The sequence below is a fragment of the Sus scrofa genome, chromosome 6, assembly GCF_054392235.1.
Source record: "Sus scrofa isolate SSC_HxYL_T2T_F1_AM1 chromosome 6, Sscrofa_HxYL_maternal_Yorkshire_Landrace_v2.0, whole genome shotgun sequence".
Taxonomy (NCBI): Eukaryota; Metazoa; Chordata; class Mammalia; order Artiodactyla; family Suidae; genus Sus; species Sus scrofa.
In genome coordinates, this window is record NC_139388.1 from 169,895,201 (window position 1) to 169,915,707 (window position 20,507).

General features: G+C 45.2%; 1 protein-coding gene across 1 annotated transcript in view; it reads right to left on the reverse strand.

The window, feature by feature from the left end:
* Positions 1 to 20,507, reverse strand: part of MAST2 (microtubule associated serine/threonine kinase 2) — a 212,218-nt gene that overhangs the window by 67,960 nt on the left and 123,751 nt on the right. Inside the window, 1 exon segment of the mRNA XM_021096724.2 lies at positions 12,661 to 12,855. Within this exon segment, the coding sequence (XP_020952383.2) occupies positions 12,661 to 12,855 (195 nt within the window).

Consider the following 20,507-nt stretch of genomic DNA (forward strand, 5'->3'; position numbering starts at 1 on the left):
TATGTATTATAACTTCCATATGCCGCAGGTGCTGCCCTAAAAGAAAAAAAAAAAAAAACCAACTAGTACCCGTCAGGATTCAGGATTGATCCCTGGCCTTGCTCAGTGGGTTAAGGATCTGGTGTTGCAGTGAGCTGTGGTGTAGGTCGCAGATGCGGCTCAGATCCCATGTTACTGTGGCTGTGGTGTAGGCTGCAGCCCTGATTCGACCCCTAACCTGGGAATTTCCATGTGCTGTGGGTGCAGCCCCCCAAAAATAAATAAAATACGTTGGGGCTTAGAGAGTCCTTCTGTTGAGGAACTTGCACGCTTAACAGAAGAGTCAGAGACACAAATAATTTTCAGTGATCCTTGGCATAGACCCTTAATTTTCATGGTGAATCTCCAGGATAAATTCCTAGATTTGAGGATGCTGAGTCAGAGAATAAATGCACATGTCGTTTTATCAGATCTCCCTTCATAGTAGTTACCTTATTCTGTATTTCCGCCCATACTGTAAGAGATTATCTGTTTGCTCACTGACTTGTCAACAGAATGTATTATCAAGCTTTTGAATTTCTGCCAGTGGTTTTGCAGAGTAGCTAACTTAAAAAAGTCATATTAAAGTATTCTCTTTTTTTGGTCTTTTTAGGGCCCCACCCATGGCATATGGAGGTTCCCAGGCTAGGGGTCCAATCAGAGCTGTAGTCACCGGCCTACTAGGAGCCAGAAGAAGAAGTCAAGGTTTTTCTTAGCTTAGCCTTCAGTCAGCAGCTACTAAAATGGCAAGCCTCAAGGGCCTTCCCACAGACAGAAATCTCCTGTTGCCCAAACACTCTTCACTACAAAGCAGAAGTTATGAAACACTGAGCAAGAACTGGTCACTGGAACACTCAGGCCTCAGGTTAAAATACAGGTCCAGGAAAGAGTCTATAAATAAGTTGACTCAGGAGCGAGGGTACCTACATCATATGATATCATTTATATGTGGAATCTTAGAAAAGGATACAAATGAACTTATTTGCAGAACAGAAAGAGACTCACAGACTTTAAAAATGAACTTCCTGTTACCAAAAGGGACAGGATGGGGGGGGATGCACTGGGGGTTCAGGATTGGCATGTGCACACGGCGCTACATGGGATGACTGGTCAATGGGGACCTACTGTACAGCATAGGAATCTCTACCCAAAATTATGATAATTTTTTCATCAGTTTTATCACACAGATTTCTGTCTGTGTGTGATAATCTATACGGGAAAAGAATCTGGAAAAAAATGGATGTGTATACGTACAACTGAATCACTTTGTTGTATAACAGAAACACTCGGAGTTCTCACTGTGGCGCAGCAGAAACAAATCTGAATAGCAACCATGAGGTTGCAGGTTTGATCCCTGGCCTCGCTCAGGTTTGATCTGACGTTGCCGTGAGCTGTGGTGTAGGTCGTAGGCCCGGCTCGGATCCTGTGTTGCTGTGGCTGTGGCATCAGCTGGCAGCTGTAGCTCCAATTTGACCCCTAGCCTGGGAACCTTCATATGCTGCAGGTGCAGCCCTAAAAAAAGGAAAAAAAAAGAAAAAGAAAAAGAAATTCTCACAACACTGTAAATCAATTATACTTCAATAAAACTTTAAAAAAATGAGAAAAGAAAAGTTAAGAGTGTCTAACTGTACCTCAGGGTGACAAATAGACAACAAGAGGGAAATTCCTTTCAAGTAAATTTTGCAGCTAATAAATGAAAAAGAAATGGGAATATCACCTTTTTTGCAAACTCTTAACAAAATAACGGATCTAAATGAGAATTATCAAGGGCCACCACTATCAAAACAAGGGAGAGACTTGCCATTACTTCTCTCCTAATCGCTGTGCACTGCACCAACTATTAATACTCGTCTCCGTGCCCTCAAATTAAACCAGAGTGAGCTCAGGCCCCCGGTTTACAGGAAACAGAGATCCTAAGAACATGTGAGACAACCTCTCGGTAATCAGCAGAATCCAGAATGTGGGAAAGCCGACAAGGACAAATAACCCAGTTTCTTCAACAAAGGAAATGCCAGATGGAAATAAAAAAAAAAAAAAGAGAGTGGGAAAATCTAGATTAAAAGAAACTTAAAAGTAGAGTGAGCAGACCTCCTCATGTATCCCTGACAACCCAGGTGTATGCCTACTGTCCCAGTATAACTGTTAACAGAATTCTCTTTCATTATTAGGTTTCCAGGTTGATTAGATAATACACTACACGGTCACCCTACCTAAGAGATATATTAATCAAATATAGGGAGCCCCGTCATGGCTCGATGGCTAATGAACCCGACTAGGATCCATGAGGATGAGGGTTCGATCCCTGGCCTTGCTCACTGGGTTAAGGATCTGGCGTTACCATGAGCTGTGATGTAGGTTGCACGCCTGGCACTGATCCTACATTGCTTTGGCTGTGGTGTAGGCCGGAAGCTGCAGCTCCGATTTGACCCCTAGCCTGAGAACCTCCATATGCTGCAGGGTGCAGCCCTGAAAAGACCAAAAAAAAAAAAAAAAAAAAAAAAAGGCAAAAGAGTTCCCTTGTGCCTCAGCACCTTAAGGACTTGACATTGTCACTGCTGTGACTTGGGTTCAATCCTTGGCCTGGAAACTTCTGCATGCCATGAGCACAGCCAAAAACAAAAACAAACAAAAAAAACCAACTGTCCTAAAGCACCTGAATACTGGATATCTGATGATATCGATAAATTATTATTTTTAAGCTATGATAATGGTAATATGCTTTTGTTTTTATTTTTTATTTAATTTTTTTTTGGTCATTTTTTTGCCATTTCTTGGGCCGCTCCCGAGGCATATGGAGGTTCCCAGGCTAGGGGTCCAATCAGAGCTGTAGCCACCAGCCTACATCACAGCCACAGCAATGCGAGATCCGAGCTGCATCTGCGACCTACACCACAGCTCATAGCAACGCTGGATCCTTAACCCACTGAGCAAGGCCAGGGATCGAACCCGCAACCTCATGGTTCCTAGTTGGATTGTTAACCACTGCGCCATGACGGGAACTCCAAATATGCTTTTGTTTTTAGAGTTCTTACCTTTATAGATACAAACTGAAATATTTACAGATGAAATTGCATGGTCTTAGATTTGCTTTAAAATAATTGGCTGGGGGGGGTTAGGTGGAACGGAGATGAGATAATATTGACCATGAGTTGATAACATAGACACTGGGGATGGAAGACTACGCTCTCCAATTTGGAATATTTTTGAGATTTTCTGTAGTACAAGTTTAAAAAGAAAGTAAGTTTTCCAGGAAACCAAATTTTCCTACTTTCAGAAACAGAAATATCCTAGAAACCTTCAGCTTCCTGCTTGTAATCCAAGAGCAAGCCTTTGATATCTTGCCAATTAGAACTATATGTTTATTCAGAGCCACTGAAGCCAGGATCTGTGAATCATTCTCTGCCATACAAAGTTCCCTGAGGCTAAATCACAGCCAGGATTCTTTATTACTTTATCTTTCCATTAAAAAAAAAAGGACTTTTCCTTTCCTACCAGGAGACTCACATCTGAACACAGCTCGAGCTGTTCTCGCCCTTACCCAGGAGGGAAGGAAAATATCAAACACCTTAAACCACTTTTAATGGATTTTTTTTCCTGCCACCAAAACAATGCCCCCCCAAAGCAGATAATTCAGTGTTTCTTGCTTCAGTCCACGTCCTGAGGTGCCCCAACTGGCCAGTTTTTAGCTGTCATAAGCAGTGAGCCTGTGGGAGACAGCAGGAGAGCACCCCGCCGCCACTGCCTCATCTTAGCCAACACAGCGTCCACGGGCAGGACACAATGATAAGTGATACCTAGAGTTACCCATGGGAAAAAAAGAGTATGAGAAAACTAATGGAAGCCGAAGGAAAATTAACAGACGCAAAATGAAGTTTGAGGATCAGCAGCATGTGAATTTTAAAACAAAGATAGCAGCGAAATCACTATTACAACTGGGGAGCACTCTGCACAATTCTGCACGTATTGGCTCATTTAATCCTTCCAGGGCACCAAGTGCCATCATCATCCCCAGTTTAACAGACAGAAAGAAGTGAAGTGATTTGCCTACAACAGGGTCAGGATAAGAACAAGTTCGGGAGATGTCCCTCTTTTAGAATTACTTTGGAAAGCAGTTGTTTAAAAAAAGACAGATAAGAAAAGCAGGTGTTGGTAAAATGAAAATAGTGCTTACTCTTTGGCAGGAAGCAATCTTGACACTACCAAAAAGGGATTTCAAAGGCCGCCTAATTTTGGAGAAAGCCCAAAGGAACACCTGTCCTTTGCCATAAAAGTCTACAGAAAGCCTCTCACACATGTGACACGGGAGGGGTCAGAGGGCCCAATCAGTACTAGCCACAAACTTCAATTATGAACCCTTTTTTTTTTTTTTTGTAATTAAAAAAATTTTTTTTAGGGCCACACCTGCAGCACATGAAAGTTCCCAGGCTAAGGGTCTATCAGGGCTGCAGCTGCCAGCCTAGATTGCAGCCACAGCAATGCCAGATCCAAGCTGCGTCTGTGACCTACACCACAGCTCACAACACTGGATCCTTAACCCACTGAGCGAGGCCAGCGATCGAATCCACATCCTCATGGATACTAGATAGGTTTGTAATCCACTAAGCCACAAGAACTCCAACAGTGAACTTATTTTTTGTTGTTTTCTTTTTCGGCTACACATGAGGCATATGTTAGTTCTTGGGTCAGGGATCGACTCTGAGCCACAGCTACAACCTACGCCATAGCTGCAGCAATGCCGAATCCTTAACCCACTGCTCCAGGCTGGCGATCAAACCAGCAATGTCACAGAGACAAGCTGAATCACTAGCCCACCCTGCCACAGCAGAAACTCCAAACTTCGTTACTAAAGATGTGAAACCAAAGGCTGAACAGCCTTTTTACCACAGACTGTATGAAAATGAATTCCTACGCAGGAGGGAAGAGGCCAGAGGTAGAACCGTCCCAATACACAGATCATGCTAAAGACGCCAAGGCCTCCTCTCTCGAGGGACACCAATCACACCACAGACCGTATCTAGCACTCCTTCAAATAGCGTTATGCTGACAATGCAGCACCCATGTCTGAGTGTCAATCAGCTGGCTGGCATCATATTTCTTAGCCGTACAAGTTGACTGAAAGTGTGAAGTTAATTAATTCAACCCAAATCACAATCATATTTATTATGCCTCTTAAGGTTGATCATATCCATTAAGAGCTAGCATTAAGGCTTATGTATAAAAGACACATCTTTCTCATGAAGGGACAGACAGAAATGTAGTGTTAACAGAGTGGGCGTCATTTTAAAGCTGTGTCTTGACTGTCCTTCAAATTACTATGGACACACTGACAGAGGAGTAGCTAAAGAAGATGTACATGTACACGGAGGAACATTACTCAGCCATAAAGAGGAATGAAATAATAGCATTCGCAGCAACTTGGATGGACTTAGAAATTACCACACTAAGGTGAAGTTAGTCAGACAGTGAGACGCAAATGCCGTATGCTATCACTTATATGTGGAATCTAAAAAAAGGATACAATGAACTTTGCAGAACAGAGGCTGACAGATTTTGAAAAATTTATGGTTACCAAAGAAGACAGGTTGTGGGGGCAGGGATGGGCTAGGGGTTTGGGATGGAAATGTGGAAAAACTGCGTTGTGATGATGCTTGTACAACTATAAATATAATTCACTGAGTTAAAAAAATTACTATGGACAACGATTTGGAAGGTCCTAAGCACATTATCAAGATGCAATCAATACAGAGGATTAAGATCCTGAGCAGGGCCAGTTGTAACTACAATTTCTAGCTCTTCAGAGCCATGCAACCAAAAGCCCCCATAGTTGTGTTAGCTTGCCAGGGCTGCCATACCAAAGTACCACAGGCTGGGTGGCTTAAGCAAGAGATATTTCTTTCCTCCCAGTTCCAGAAGCTAGAAGGTGTCAGCAGGGTCGGTTTCTTCTGAGACCTCACTCCTTGGCTTTCTCCCTCTGTGTCTGTATCCCAATCCCCTCTTCAAATAAGTATACCACTCATAGTAGGGCCCATCCCACGGCCTTGTTCAGCCTTCTTACTTCTGCAAAGACCCTGTCTCCAAATACAGCCATGTTCTAGATACTGGGGGCTAAAACGTCAACAACATGTGAACTTTAGGGGACACAATTCAGCCCATAACCACAGGTACCCTCCCTGGGAATAAAAGACACCCCGAAAAGGCCACTGCATGGTAGCAGTATGTGCATCCTCGTTCCCTCTCTCCTGGGTCATCTATTTTAAAGCAGAGGTCCAATTCACTACCAGTAGCTTGAGAATTTTCTTCATTTATTCACACTGTTTACCGAAATCATTCTTCTCGTCTTTCAACTTGTATGTGCTCAACTGCTTAATCATAACAACATCCAATGGGCGCATGGACATGGTAAAGATTCTGTGGAATTTAGGTTCATCACTGCGTTCAATAAAAACGGCTTCTGGAGTTCCTGTCGTGGCACAGTGGTTAACAAGTCCGACTAGGAACCATGAGGTTGTGGGTTCGATCCCTGGCCTTGCTCAGTGGGTCAAGGATCTGGCGTTGCCGTGAGCTGTGGTGTAGGCCGCAGACACGACTTGGATCCGGCATGGCTGTGGCTGTGGTGTAGGCCGGCGGCTACAGCTCCGATTGGACCCCTAGCCTGGGAACCTCCATATGCCGCAGGAGCGGCCCAAGAAATGGCAAAAAAGACAAAACAAACAAACAAACAAACAAACCAAAAATGGCTTCTATCCCAGACTCTTGATGCGAATTCAGAGGACAAAACTAAATTAGAGGAGGACAGCAATGAGCAGGGGAAAAGCTAAAAAGGAACGACGTGAGCCTAAAAGAAGAACAGATGGTTGAAGAAGAAGGTAATGAAGGCAAAGGCTGGAAGTGACCATGGACCATGGCATACCAATTCCCACCCTGAGTGCGGGAGGATTTGTCAAGGAATGCTGTGACGACGTCACCTTGGAAAGAGAGACCTGAGGCTGCAAAGTTATTTAGGTTCAGAACACACTACATAAAGCAAGTATCTTTAGAGTTCCCACTGAAGCTCAGTGGGTGCAGAACCCGACAGAGCATCCCTGAGGATGCAGGTTGGATCCTTGGCTGCACTCAGTGGGTTAAGGATCTGGCGATACCTCAAACTACATAGGCTGCAGGCTATAAATGCAGCTCAGATCTGGGGTTTCTGCGGCCATAGTACAGGCCTGCAAAGCTGCAGCTCGAATCCGACCCCAGCCCCGGGACGTCCATATGCCACACGTGTGGCTCTAAAAAGAGAGGGAAAAAGGAAAGAGAAGAAGTGTCTTAGAGGGAGAAGCAGGACAGCGTAGTTGTTAAGAATGCAGTCATCTCTGGAGCCAGACTGCCTGGGTTTGCGTGCCCATTTTCCCACCTACCAGCTGTTTCATCTTGAGTAATTTATTTAATCTCTCTGAGCTTCCCTTTCCTTATCTGCAAAAAGGAACATAACAATAATCCCTCCTTCATCGTTGGTGTGAGGACTGAAATGACCCACAGATTTCAAACGACTGGAATGGCACTCAGCAGCTATAAGTCCTCAGAATTTGTTTACTTACTAACTAAATACACAATAGCATGTTTCATCAAAAACATGACAGCAGAGTAAGGGTTGCCATCACAGATGTTAGAGCAAGACCTGGGCGCTGAGTCCCAGCTGCTGCGGCTCACTAGGAACTTCCTTACCCTCTCTGTACCCCAGCGCCTTCGCTGAGAAATTGATTTAGTCGGAGTCCCCATTTCATCAATAAAATGGACTTGCATTACGATTAATCAAAGTATTTTGAGGATTAGAAAAATGCTTAGTATCAGTAAATGCCATCTTTTTTTTTTTTTTTTTTTTTTTCCTTTCTTCTCTTTTGACTGCCCCAGCAGATGGAGTTCCTGGGCCTCAGATCAAATCTGAACTGCAGTCGTGAGCTTTGCCACAGCTGCAGCAATGCAGGATCCTTAACCTACTGTGCTGGGCTGCGAATCAAACCTGCGCTTCAGAGACACTGCCAATCCCACTGCACCTATTCTTATTCTTCTGTTCACTTCTCAACTCTTCTTGACTAAGCAAGATAAAGCAACTAAAATAAAGAGTCTGTCTGTCCTGCTTCTACTACATTTATGTGACATTTGAATCAGGCAACTAATAATCTCAGGAGGCAGCCTTCACTTGTGATGAAAGAAGTACGAGTTCAAAATATTAGAAGATGGGATTTCTCCTTCCTACCATGATGGAGAAATAGAGACAGATTTACCCTTATGCCTTAAAAACTTTTTTAAAATGATGAAATACGTAAAATAACAGTTTATAGATATTACACAGAAGGGAAACATACAAAGTAAGCCCAAAAATTGCCCCAAAGTCAGTTCTAGGACTGCCCCAACTTACCCACCCCCTAAGAGCATTCCCAGGGAGCAACCCAGGAAGGGGTACTCAAAAGAGCCCAACACCTCCCTGAGCTGAGGAGGCAGAATCAGGATCTGGGGAGGCTAAGGTGGGTAGAATGTGGAAGGCAGAGTACCAGGAGGGAGAGAGCTCCACAGAGAGAGCTTGGAAGGGGGTTCTCTGGGGTTTTCGGTCCTGGTCCGTGATGCGGGTAAGGAAACTATGCGAGCAGTGTGCTTGGCAGTACTGCCAGGTGTATAGGCAGTATATTCCCCAGAGCTCCCATGGGGCCAGGAACAGATAATGTTCCCACCAGCCTGAGTGGAAAAAACTCGTAATGCATCAGCACTGAGTAGGGTGCTCACAAAGCACTCCCCCCGCAGGAAGGAAAAACTAGCGGTGAATGCAGCGTGGGCGCACCTAACAAAGCCTAAGAGTCATCCTCAAAAGGATCAAACTATTCCCGGAAAACTTCACTGCATCCCAGAACGAAATTCAAGACCATTTAAAAAAATACAAACATGGCCAGCAAACAACCAGGTGAAATCACCTTGCTCTGTCACCGAACGGGTCTTCTGCACACGCGAAATACAGAAGAATGGAATGAAAACCTAATAAATACAGCGACCAGACCTGTGCACGGGGCGGGGGGGGGGGGGCGCGCTTAACAGTCGCCAAGCCTAAGCTGCAAGACTTGCTTCGACTGTGCGTCTTAAGACCATGGCTGTCAAGGGACAGTACTTCCAGCCCCGTGCGGAGATGGGACACACTTTAGCCTGTGGGTGTTGCCCAACTTAGTTTTTTCCTCAGCTTCCCCCACCAAGGTCTAGTACCTCCGGAAGGGGTGCCTTCAGGGAGGATCTGTCACCGAGCTGGTTACACACAAGGGGCACACAAGCCTTCTGTGTCCTCCATTTCTCGTTTTTAGGGAATAGACGTCAGCCTCCCTGACCTTCCTTGAGTTTCAAAGGGCAGCTGCTCATCAGGGAAGGGAGGGGATGCGGAGACCAGGGAGAAGTCTTACAGCCTTAGGGTAGGTCCTGGTTCCTCCTCAGGGAATATGCATAACAATATCTTTGAGCCTTTCTGCAGAACTAAAGCCCCCAACAAAGGGAAGAACGACTTATGACTTATGAAGCCTTCTTCATTCTGGGAAGAAGGAGGACCACCAGAACCAGTCCCGGGGCCACTAATCACCAGCTCGGAAAAGACAAGCTTGCCTCTACCCTGATCCTTATCTACAGTCCTGATCCTTATTCCACTTCCCAAACTATAAAACCACCTCCTAACCCTTTAGGGGTGGGGTGGGGAAGGGGGCACAGTCTTTAAGGCATTAGCCTGCTGTGGCCCCCTTTGCCTGGCAAAGCAATAAAGCTATTTTTTTCTCCTTTACGCAAAAGCTCTGTCTCTGGGTTTCGATTTGGCACCAGCAGGGAGAGGTCGAGTTTTGGCAACAGAGTCAGCCTCTAACATTGTCCAGTGTCAGCCTAACGCGGCCCTGAACTGTCTCTGGAATTTGAGTTCATGTAGCAAATAATGTCGCTTAAATCTGCATAATAAGTTTTGCCTCTATTTAAATTTGCCATTTTCCAGGTTACTCCCCCCACCCCCCAACAAAAAGCTCACCAAATACCTATTAATCAATTTTATTTCCCTTCTTGAAAAAAAGTTTCCAACTGGTTTCCCAGATAACCTCTAACTGGATTCTTACCTCTCCGGAGAGCTTTGGGTCTGTCCCGCTGGGTTCCTCGCCTCCCCAGCCTCCCAGTCAGGTGGCTCCAGGGCTCAGTCCTCTGATGTCTCTTCCTTCCTACTCACTGGGTGACCTCCTGAACCGAATGATTCAGCTCACTCAGGCAGGACAGTTCCTAACTACACCTCTTTAGCCCAGACCTCACTTATCTCTGGGGATCTAATTAGCTGTCTCCAGTTTACCACCAGTTCACGGTAACTCCAATTTTCTGTTTAGCCCCAAATCTTTTTTTTTTTTTTTTTTTTTTGCCTTCTCTAGGGCCGCTTCCCACGGCATATGGAGGTTCCCAGGCTAGGGGCCTAATCGGAGCTCTAGCCGCTGGCCTATGCCAGAGCTGCAGCAACACGGGATCCGAGCCGCATCTGCAACCTACACCACAGCTCACGGCAACACCAGATCCTTAACCACTGGAGCAAGGCCAGGGATTGAACCTGCAACCTCATGGTTCCTAGTCAGATTCATTAACCAGTTAGAGGTTATCTTGGAAACCAATTGGAAACTTTTTTTCAAGAAGGGAAATAAAATTGATTAATAGGTATTTGGTGAGCTTTTTGTTGGGGGGTGGGGGGAGTAACCTGGAAAATGGCAAATTTAAATAGAGGCAAAACTTATTATGCAGATTTAAGCGACATTATTTGCTACATGAACTCAAATTCCAGAGACAGTTCAGGGCCGCGTTAGGCTGACACTGGACAATGGGAACTCCCGCGCCAAATCTTAACTCATCTTTTTCTCAAATTCTGCATCTAATTCATCAATAAATCCTATCAATTCTACCTCCAAATTACATCCTCAAATCTGACCGCCTCTTGCCACTTGGACAACTGTGGGTTCAAACAACCACTGTCTTTTATCACCTAGATTACACCAGTAGCCTTCTCACTATAACCAGAAGGATCCTTTTCATCTAAGTCAGATCATGACATTCTTTTGCTTTAAACCCTTCAACAGATAGCTTCTCATCTCATCAGCATAAAAATTAGACTCCTTGTAACGGCTTTAAAGCTCTCCCTCCTCTGGCCCCCACGACATCTCGGACCTCACTTTCCACCTCTCACCACCTAACTCATTCCACACGCGCTTCACTGAACTCTGATGCACAAAGAACACACCAAGCAAGCTCTTACCTCAGGTCTTAGGTCTTAACTTAGGTCCTAGGTCTTACCTCAGGTCTTAGGTCTTACCTCAGGTCTTAGGTCTTAACTTAGGTCTTAGGTCTTAGCTCAGGTCTTAGGTCTTAGGTCTTAACTTAGGTCTTAGGTCTTAGCTCAGGTCTTAGGTCTTAGCTCAGGTCTTAGGTCTTAACTCAGGTCTTAGGTCTTAGCTCAGGTCTTAGGTCTTAGCTCAGGTCTTAGGTCTTAGCTCAGGTCTTAGGTCTTAGCTCAGGTCTTAGGTCTTAGCTCAGGTCTTAGGTCTTAACTTAGGTCTTAGGTCTTAGCTCAGGTCTTAGGTCTTAGGTCTTAACTTAGGTCTTAGGTCTTAGCTCAGGTCTTAGGCACTCTTGCCCCTCCCTTCAGGTGTCCCTCTCTGGCTCCGTGACTGCCTTTGGGTCTACTCGGAGAGAGCTCAGCACTGAGGACTTTCCTAGCCGAAATGTCAGCCCCCAGGTCCCACATTCCCCACCCTCCTTCTCCTGCTATATTTTCTCACTATCGCTTATGTCCAACTCTTACACACTTCCCATGAATTTGTTCGCCTCCCCCCACTAGAATCTAAGCTCCAAGAGGGCAGGGACTGCACCTCTGTGACCACTGTTTGGCCTTCACGCCTAAAACAGTGCCCAGAACACAGAATATCCTCAAATAAAGCTGGACGTGAGACAAGGAAGACAGGAGTTCCCGCCGTGGCTCAGTAGCTAACAAACCTGACTAATATCCATGAGGACGCGGGTTCCATCCCTGGCCTTGCTCAGTGGGTTAAGGATCCGACATTGCCATGAACTGTGGTGTAGGTTGCAGATGTGGCTCAGATCCCGCATTGCTGTGGCTCTGGTGTAGGCCAGCAACTACAGCTCTGATTGGACTCCTAGTCTGGAAGCCTCCATATGCCGTGAGTGGGGCCCTAAAAAGAAAAAAAAGAAAGAAAGAAAGAAAAAGAAAAGGAAGAAAGAAAGACAGAAAGAAATGGGGAAACATTTCCAGCAATGGAAACAAACCACCTGCCCTGTTTTGGAATCAAATTTTCCTTTTGTGTAAAATGTGGGTTGGGACTATGCAGCCTTCAGAGCGTCCCGGCACTCGGTCACGCTGCTCTCGTCCGGGCGGTCACAGGGCTGTCCTTCGGTTAAGATGAACACACAGTTCCCTAACTTCGGAGACGCTACACTACTTCCTCCCTCACCCTGAAGGCGGCAGGGATCTGTGAGATTCCGTCCACACGTGGCCGTGACCTTCATTCAGCTTCTCCCCATCGGGAAGGTGACGGGCTTACTCCTACCTACCAGGCGGGAAGCAACTGCCCGGCCCACGTCCAGCACCGCAGGTCTCCTTACCTCCACTGCAGCGAGCGGCTGGGACAAGGAGTGCCAGGGCTGCTGCGGGCGTGGGTGTTCAGGAAAAAGGCAAGAGGAGAAGTAGCCAGAGCACAGTCAGCACTAAACGGGACCTGAGTGAGGGGCAGGGCGGGGGCCGACGTGGGTGAGAGCAGGTGCCGGTTTGCTTCAGGTCCTCGGCAAAGGGCAGAGATTCTGACAAGGTATCACAGCAGAGAAAAGAGAGTCAGTGATAATTTCTCAGCCAGAAAGACACATATTCAAAGAGGGTTAGTTTAGGCAAGAGGCTCAAGAAAAGTTAAGTGGTCAAAAACCATTTCCCGATATCCCACTGAGTACCAGTGTTGGCACAGAATGACCACTGGGACTGAAACTTAATCCACGGAATTAAAACTAAAAATTGAAGCTCTGGACAGTCAAAGTATTTAGACCGGCTTCTGAGGAAATACTGTAAATTTATGATACCTCCTCAGGGAGCAAGCAATAGGTAACATTTTGTGTTTAATGACTAAAATTTCCTAGAGAAATGTATACGTCAATAAAAGTAAAACTTTAATAGTTTATAAATTGTTAGGTTACTTCTAGAAGAATACCATTCAGCTGACTGCGACATAATGAGTGAGCCAAATAATGTCACTTTACTCTGTATAATTAATTTTGGGAGTTCCCGTCATGGCTCAGCAGTTTACAAACCTGACTAGTATCCATGAGAATGAGGGTTCAATCCCTCGCCTTGATCAGTGGGTTAAGGATCTGGCGTTGCCGTGAGCTTTGGTGTAGGTCCCAGGCACTGCTGGGATCCCACATTACTGTGGCTGTGGTGTAGGCCGGCAGCTACAACTTCGATTCAACCCCTAGCCCAGGAACTTCCATATGCCGCAAGTGCGGCCCTAAAAAAAAAAAAAAAAAATTGCTTCTGTTTAAATTTTCATTTACCAGGTTACTTTTCTACCCTAAAAACAACCTAATCATCTTGATGTGTTAAGTTCTAAATAAGGCAATTAAGTAAGTGAGATTAATATTAGATTGAAAACAGATGGCAAATATGAGTTTCTATTTTGTTGATCATTTATAGACATGTCACAGACAAAAAATAGACGGATGTAGGAATTCCCATTGTGGCTCAGTGGAAACGAACCCGACTAGTATCCATGAGGACACAGGTTCAAACCCTGGCCTCTCTCAGTGGGCTCAGGATCCGGCGCTGCTGTGAGCCGTGGCGTAGGTCGCAGCTATGGCTCAGATCCTGCGTGGCTGTGGCGTAGGCGGGCAGTGGCAGATCCCATTCAACCCCCAGCCCAGGAAACTCCATATGCTGCACGTGTGGCCCTAAAAACACAAAAAGAAAAGAAAAATAGATACACATCATTTAATTTGCCATAGTAATGGCAAATACCAAATAAAAACTATAATATTTTATTTCCAAGATAGAAAAAGACTTAAGTATTACCTGTTTAAAAATGATGTTAGTTCCCTGCATTGTATTGCTGCCTGTTTGGACATGGCGACAGGCATGCCGCTTGTTTTTAAGTACATATATTCAAAGGAAATCGTCAGCTTTCTACTTATTATCCCACTAGCTGCTGCAGCATACTTCTCAGATGAGTACACAATACAAGGATATAATCGGATAGGAAAGTGGAGGGCAGACAACTACTTAAAATTACAGGCATACCCAAATTTCCACAAATTCAATGTATTCAAAAAATTACAAAATGTCAATTTTGAATTAATTTTTCACTTTCAAAAAGAATTTTCACTTTTCCAAAGAACTCTAAATTCTAAAGAATTCTAAAGAATTTAAAAATCAGCTTCCTAGTCCAGGTGACCCTTGAACAATGTGGGGTTCGGGGTGCCATAATCCCCTGGCAACTAAAAACCCACCTAGAACTTGACAGTCAGCACTCCATAGCTGCGGTTCTGCACGCGTGGATTCAACTAATAGAGGATCCTGCAGAACCACAGCAGGTGTTTATTGAAAAAAGTCTGTGCTGTTTAAGGGTCAGTGGTATATAAACTAAGCTAACGAGAATACACATAAGACACTTAGTCCTGCTAAGCTGAATCATGTTGCTTATACAAAATTGTATCTTACCACATAAAATGAGGATTAGCCACTTGATAAATATATAATTAGGATTATTTCTTAAAAATCTATGAAAACTCAATCTCATTCTTTTTGTTCCTAATTATCACTCTGCAAACTGGGTTAGAGTCTAAAAAGGATTGTTTGAGAAAAGAAAGGTGACTGATAAACTGCTTCCTGGATCCTCAAGGAGTATTCTCCTAATGCAAACGCCAAGTCGCGAAAACAGATACAATGACAGCAATCGCCAGGGCACCAGTATTCAGAGAGCAGGATTTTTAGCCCCTTACGTTTTCTTAAACTACACACTTAATTGAAATTTTCCCAATTTGGCTCAGTTTAAATGGCACTTTAGTCGACAAAGCTTCTTTTGTGGTAATTTACTTTTTAGTTTTAATATGGGAATAAACCTAATTTTTTTTAAGTATGCCAATCCTTCCGATTTTACACTTCCGACAAGTCTGATTTCCCAGGTCGGGGAGAATCATCAGTTCCACCCGTGAGCCTCCTCTCGCACCGCAGGGCCACAGCCCCACGGAAGCCCGCTGGCGAGCTCTGCCTACGGGGGTAGCAGGCTGTCTCCGAGACAGCGCCAACGGTCAGGGGACGGACACGAGAAGGGCACCCCCCTGCCCTCGCGAGCTGTGGCGAAGGCAGTTCAAGACAGACGCTGAGGTGCGATGGACTCTAGGGCCCTTCTTCCGCTGGTTTCCCAATCTGCTGATCAGTTCAGCCAGCACTTGTTCGTGAAACAAGCCCGCCCAGCTCTTGGGAAAGCTACCCTCAAGTGCAGGTCTTCCTCCCCCTCCAGCCTCAAAATCCTTACCGAAGTCATTACGTCCATACTTAGAAATAAAATTCAGATCGACACAGAAATAAAATTCCGATCACACCCTAAAGGACTCAGGCTTGGATCTGCAAGGGCAGATCTGAGGTCCCGAGCTGACAGGCCAGGGGCAGAAATACAACACCTTCTCCAGTCCAAGAAGGAGAGGCTTTCATTTCCATTTGTTTCTCACATTCATGGGCTTTGACACTAAATTCAAATACATATTTGCTTGCAAGGCAGGAAAAAATATCTTCATTGTTAGCCCAGCTTGCCAAGTACCTAAGAACCCCTAAAAGCCACCTCACTCAGTCTGCACAATTAGACACCTATATGCCTTCGCTAGGGACCGCTGTTTTGACCTTGAAGCTACGAAGCTAGCTCCGTCTTCTTCCTGACAGGTATCCAAACCGCAGTCTTTAGTCGGGCAAATGAGGGGGTGTTAGTTGGCATTAGTTCTTCTCCTGACACCTGCCAGCTTCCACTCAGAGACCCCAGCCTCCTTACTGAATCCGCAGGCATGGTGCTCCCAGTCTCTCTCTCCTCCGCTTCATCATTTTCCTGGCTACTCAAGCTTTTGCCCTCTCACACTTGCAGTCTCGGCAGGAAGTTCTCTCCCTCAAGGGGAAGGCGGTCACACGCAAAGGAAATTTACAAAGGCATCCCAAATTGAAGACAAGCATTAAAGCACTTTTCTTCAAAACAATTTCGAGACCCCCCCCGCCCCCCGCCACCACCACCACCAAAAAAGACCTAAGAGCCCAAGAGACGGCAGTGAGGCAGAGTGAGGAGTCCCCGATCCGGAATGAATCAGCTGTCCTCCGATCTGCCTGACCTCATTCACACTCGGCCTGGAACAAATCAGAGCCCCAGAGAGCACCCTGTCCCTGCTCTGCGACAAGCACCAAACTCCCTCCCCCACAAATCGGCGGCAGCCTCCAACCCTGAGGCCTGGCAAGAGCGAAGACTCTGGCAGAAACCACACATACCAACTTGAAAACTCACAGTGTGACAGACACACTATTAACTCGGGAGGTGGGGGCCAGGCTAGAACAGCTGTCGCAGTGGGCAGGGGACTGAAGGAAGGCTTATTAAGGATCCCAAACCCGTAAATAATGAGCTAAGAATGTGTGGGCATTTCTGCAACACGATTCGTCCTCAAACTCAGGCCTGGTGGAGGACAACAGGCTCGCAATGTTAGGGCTCAAAACCCAGGCACTGCTCCAATTCTGCACCTGACCCATTTAGGTCAAGTCTGTATTCCTCAGACAAAGTCCAGCATCATTTAAAATTCACTGCTATCACTCTATAATCCCTTAAATAACTCTGTGGTAGAAGCCATGCAGAGAGTTAAGAAAATAAGCCCAGAAACTATTTAGTTTAATTTCATCCAGCAACAATTAATGAAATCATTCAGACGGCAGAAGTTATAGAGGTAAGGTGAGGTAAGCTGCCCGAGAATTCTGAAGAAGGTAAACCACTGAACATTTGTACGCTTCAGTTTTCCCACCTGAGGAATGAAGATAAATAAGGGACCTAACAAGCAGGTTGTGGCAAAGATTAATACAAGTAAAACAAACAAAAAAGTTCCTAACACAGAGGAAGTGCTATAGAATTGTTAGCTACTACTGCAGCTCTTACCCTTCAGGAGGGCAAGCTCCCCATCTAGAGGAGACAAGTACAAACACCTAAGAAACCGTAACAAAAGCAGCCTGGCCTGAAGAAAGCCAACTGATCGAGTGAATTCTTAAGCTGAACACTGACAGCCAAGGGAGCTGAGTGAGCAAAAGTCTTGGTCCCCTGCTTCAGAGCACCTGTCAACTCTTGACGGGCTCCTCTCACTCGTCCAGAGGACAAAGTATGTCAAACTATTTTTCTACGGTAACAGTCAAAAGATTAATTTATACTCCAACTAGGGCTTTTTCAACTGTAGATCACAATTCTTAGCGGGTCATGAGACCAATTTAGGAAGTTGGGACCAGTATTTTCTTAAAAGGGAAACAGACGGAAATAGAATAGAAAATAAAATATCAGAGTGCTTCAAACAGAGGAAGGCTAAGATTTTATGAAATTTGTGTTTCTGATATCTATCACTGAAATATGTATAAATATACAAGTGCAAACACTAGTGATGGGTTACTATGTAAAATCTACATAGCCTAAAAAATATGAAAGCCACTGCTCTAATTACACAAGCAACCTCATCCTGTGGGAGCTACAGACACTCACATTCCCTCTCCATGTGCCAGCCCAACCACTTGGCTCTCACAGCTCCTTTTCAGAATCCCTGTTCTCTACAACAAAAATGGAAACACTCTCAGAAACTGAGCACCTCCCAACAAGTACTGAGTCACACGTTGGGAAGGTCTTGGGATGATACCAAGGCCAGTCACAAAACTCCCACAATCGAACAGACTAGCCACAGTGTACCCCCATTCCAAGCCAAAGTCACCCAGTTAAGGCCAGGTCCTAAACTTCAACTCGACTGTCTAGTCTCTAAAACCCAAGCCTAGGCTACTGAATAATCACAATCATAATGGGAATAAAAATAGCACATACGTCATACGGCTGTCATGACGACTACGGGGTTATTACGTGCGGGGTGCTCAGAAAAGAATCTAGCACACGGTAATTACTGACAAGTGCTGGTTGCTGTTTTGTCCTCATTATTACTAATAACATCATTTTTCACCCAAGAAATGCAAGGTAAAACCACAATGAGATATCCCTACCCACCCACTCAGCCCAACTCAAATTTAAAGTCTCACTATAAACAGTGTCAGTGTGGATGTGGGCCAGCTAGAGCTTTCATTATCACCGGTAGGAGCATAAAATGGTACCATCGCTGCTGAGAATCATACGGTGGTTGTCGCAAACAAACATGTTATTTGTCACTTGACAAGGTTGGGGGAAAGGCAAAAAAGAAAAAAAAAAAAGCAAAGACATCTAAGCTTGGCTGCTTGGCTCTTTCACTTTTTAACAGAAACTATTTTAGCCAAAATAATTTCCACATAGCAGAAACAATGGAAGTGACGACGCAGTGAAATGTGAGGAGATTAAAGCAGAATACGGAAGAAGTAAGTTGACGTGACGTGACGTGACGTGTTCCTTTTCTACTGCCTAACAGATGACCGCGAACACAGTTAGAACAGTCCACTGTTTAACAGTTTCGGTGAGTCGAGAATTCCAACCCGGCTTATCTAGGCCCCCTGCTGAGGCCTCACCAGGCTGTCATCCTGGGCCACCCAGGCTGGTTCTCGTGTGAAGGCGTGGCCGGGGAAGAAGCTGTTTCTAAACTCAAGCAGGTCGTTTGGCCAAACTCCTTTCCTTATGGGTGTGGGGCTGAGGCCTGGAGCAGCTTGCTGGATCCCCTCAGCTTCTAGAAGCTACCAGGGTCCCGGCCGCAAGGGTCTCCCCAGCATGGCTGCCACTCCGTCAGGCCAGGATGGCCTCTATGTGATCGACTAACTAGACAGTCTTCTAAACCTTGAGACAGTCCACAGAGGGCATCTTACCCCTTTTACCATGTTTCATTGGGTAAAAGCAAGTCACAGGTGCGTCACCCGCAGGGGAAGAGGACTTCGCAAAGGTATCCACACCAGTCGGAGAGGACGAGGGGCCCGGGAGTGGGTTCACAATGCATGACATGAAGAAGATCCACCAACAAGCAACCCCGAACTGACCTCTGTAGGTTTCTTTATTAAGACCAGCATACATCAAGGTTTAGTCTGAACAGCTCCAGCAACAAACAGAACTTAACTTTTTGGAGTTTCCGTCGTGGCTCAGTGGTTAACGAATCCGACTAGGAACCATGAGGTTGCGGGTTCGGTCCCTGGCCTCGCTCAGCAGGTTAAGGATCCGGCGTTGTGGTAAGCTGTGATGTAGGTCGCAGACACGGCTCAGATCTGGCGTTGCTGTGGCTGTGGTGTAGGCTGGCGGCAACAGCTCTGATTAGACCCCTAGCCTGGGAACCTCCATTTGCCATGGGTGAGGCCCTAAAAAGCAAAAAAAAAAACTTAATTTTTTAAAAAGTCTAAAAAAAACGAAATGACTCTCAAGGAAGTTTATTAAGCTGGCATTATTGTCATAATAACATAATTTTTAAAGTCTAATATGTTTAGCCCAGTATATTCAAAATATCATTTCAATATATATATTTTATAAAATAATTATGAATGACACTTTACATTCTTTCCCAGTCTTACTGAGATATAATTGACATAAAAATAATAATTATAAAAAATGTTGATTATAATATAGTGATTTTGTCAATAAGGCCAAGGAAAAGAATGTGTATTTTTATAACTTATGGATTGTTTGCCTTTAGTTTACTGCGCCAACAGATAAACATCTACATGGATGTGGTAATAATTCAATTGTCTGGTTCCCTCATTAACGACGAACTGCTTTTCTTTAATCTCTACATATTTTCATTTTATATTTGGATGAGAGCCAGGATTTTACCTTTTTTTTTTTTGGAAAACTACCTGCTAAGCAGTGTTGGAAGTCCTCTACCCAAACGCCCGACCAGTTCCCCTCACAGAGCCACGTGAGAGAAGTGCATCTTAAGTAGGCTGCCCGCGGGTGTCTTTTCTTGACTCCAGAAGTAAATGTGAAGTAGCGGCCTGAAGTTGGCTGTCCTCTACTTTTCTTTTTTTTTTTTTTTGTCTTTTTCTAGGGCCACACCTACAGCACATGGAGGTTCCCAGGCTAGGGCTCGAATTGGACCTATAGCCACCGGCCCGCACTAGAGCCACAGCAACGCAAGAACCGAGGCAAAAGCCTGCGACCTACACCACAGCTCATGACAACACCAGATCCTTAACCCACTGAGCAAGGCCAGGGATCGAACCCGCAACCTCATGGTTCCTAGTCGGATTCGTTAACCACTGCGCCACGACGGGAACTCCTGTTCTCTACTTTTCTAATTTTAAT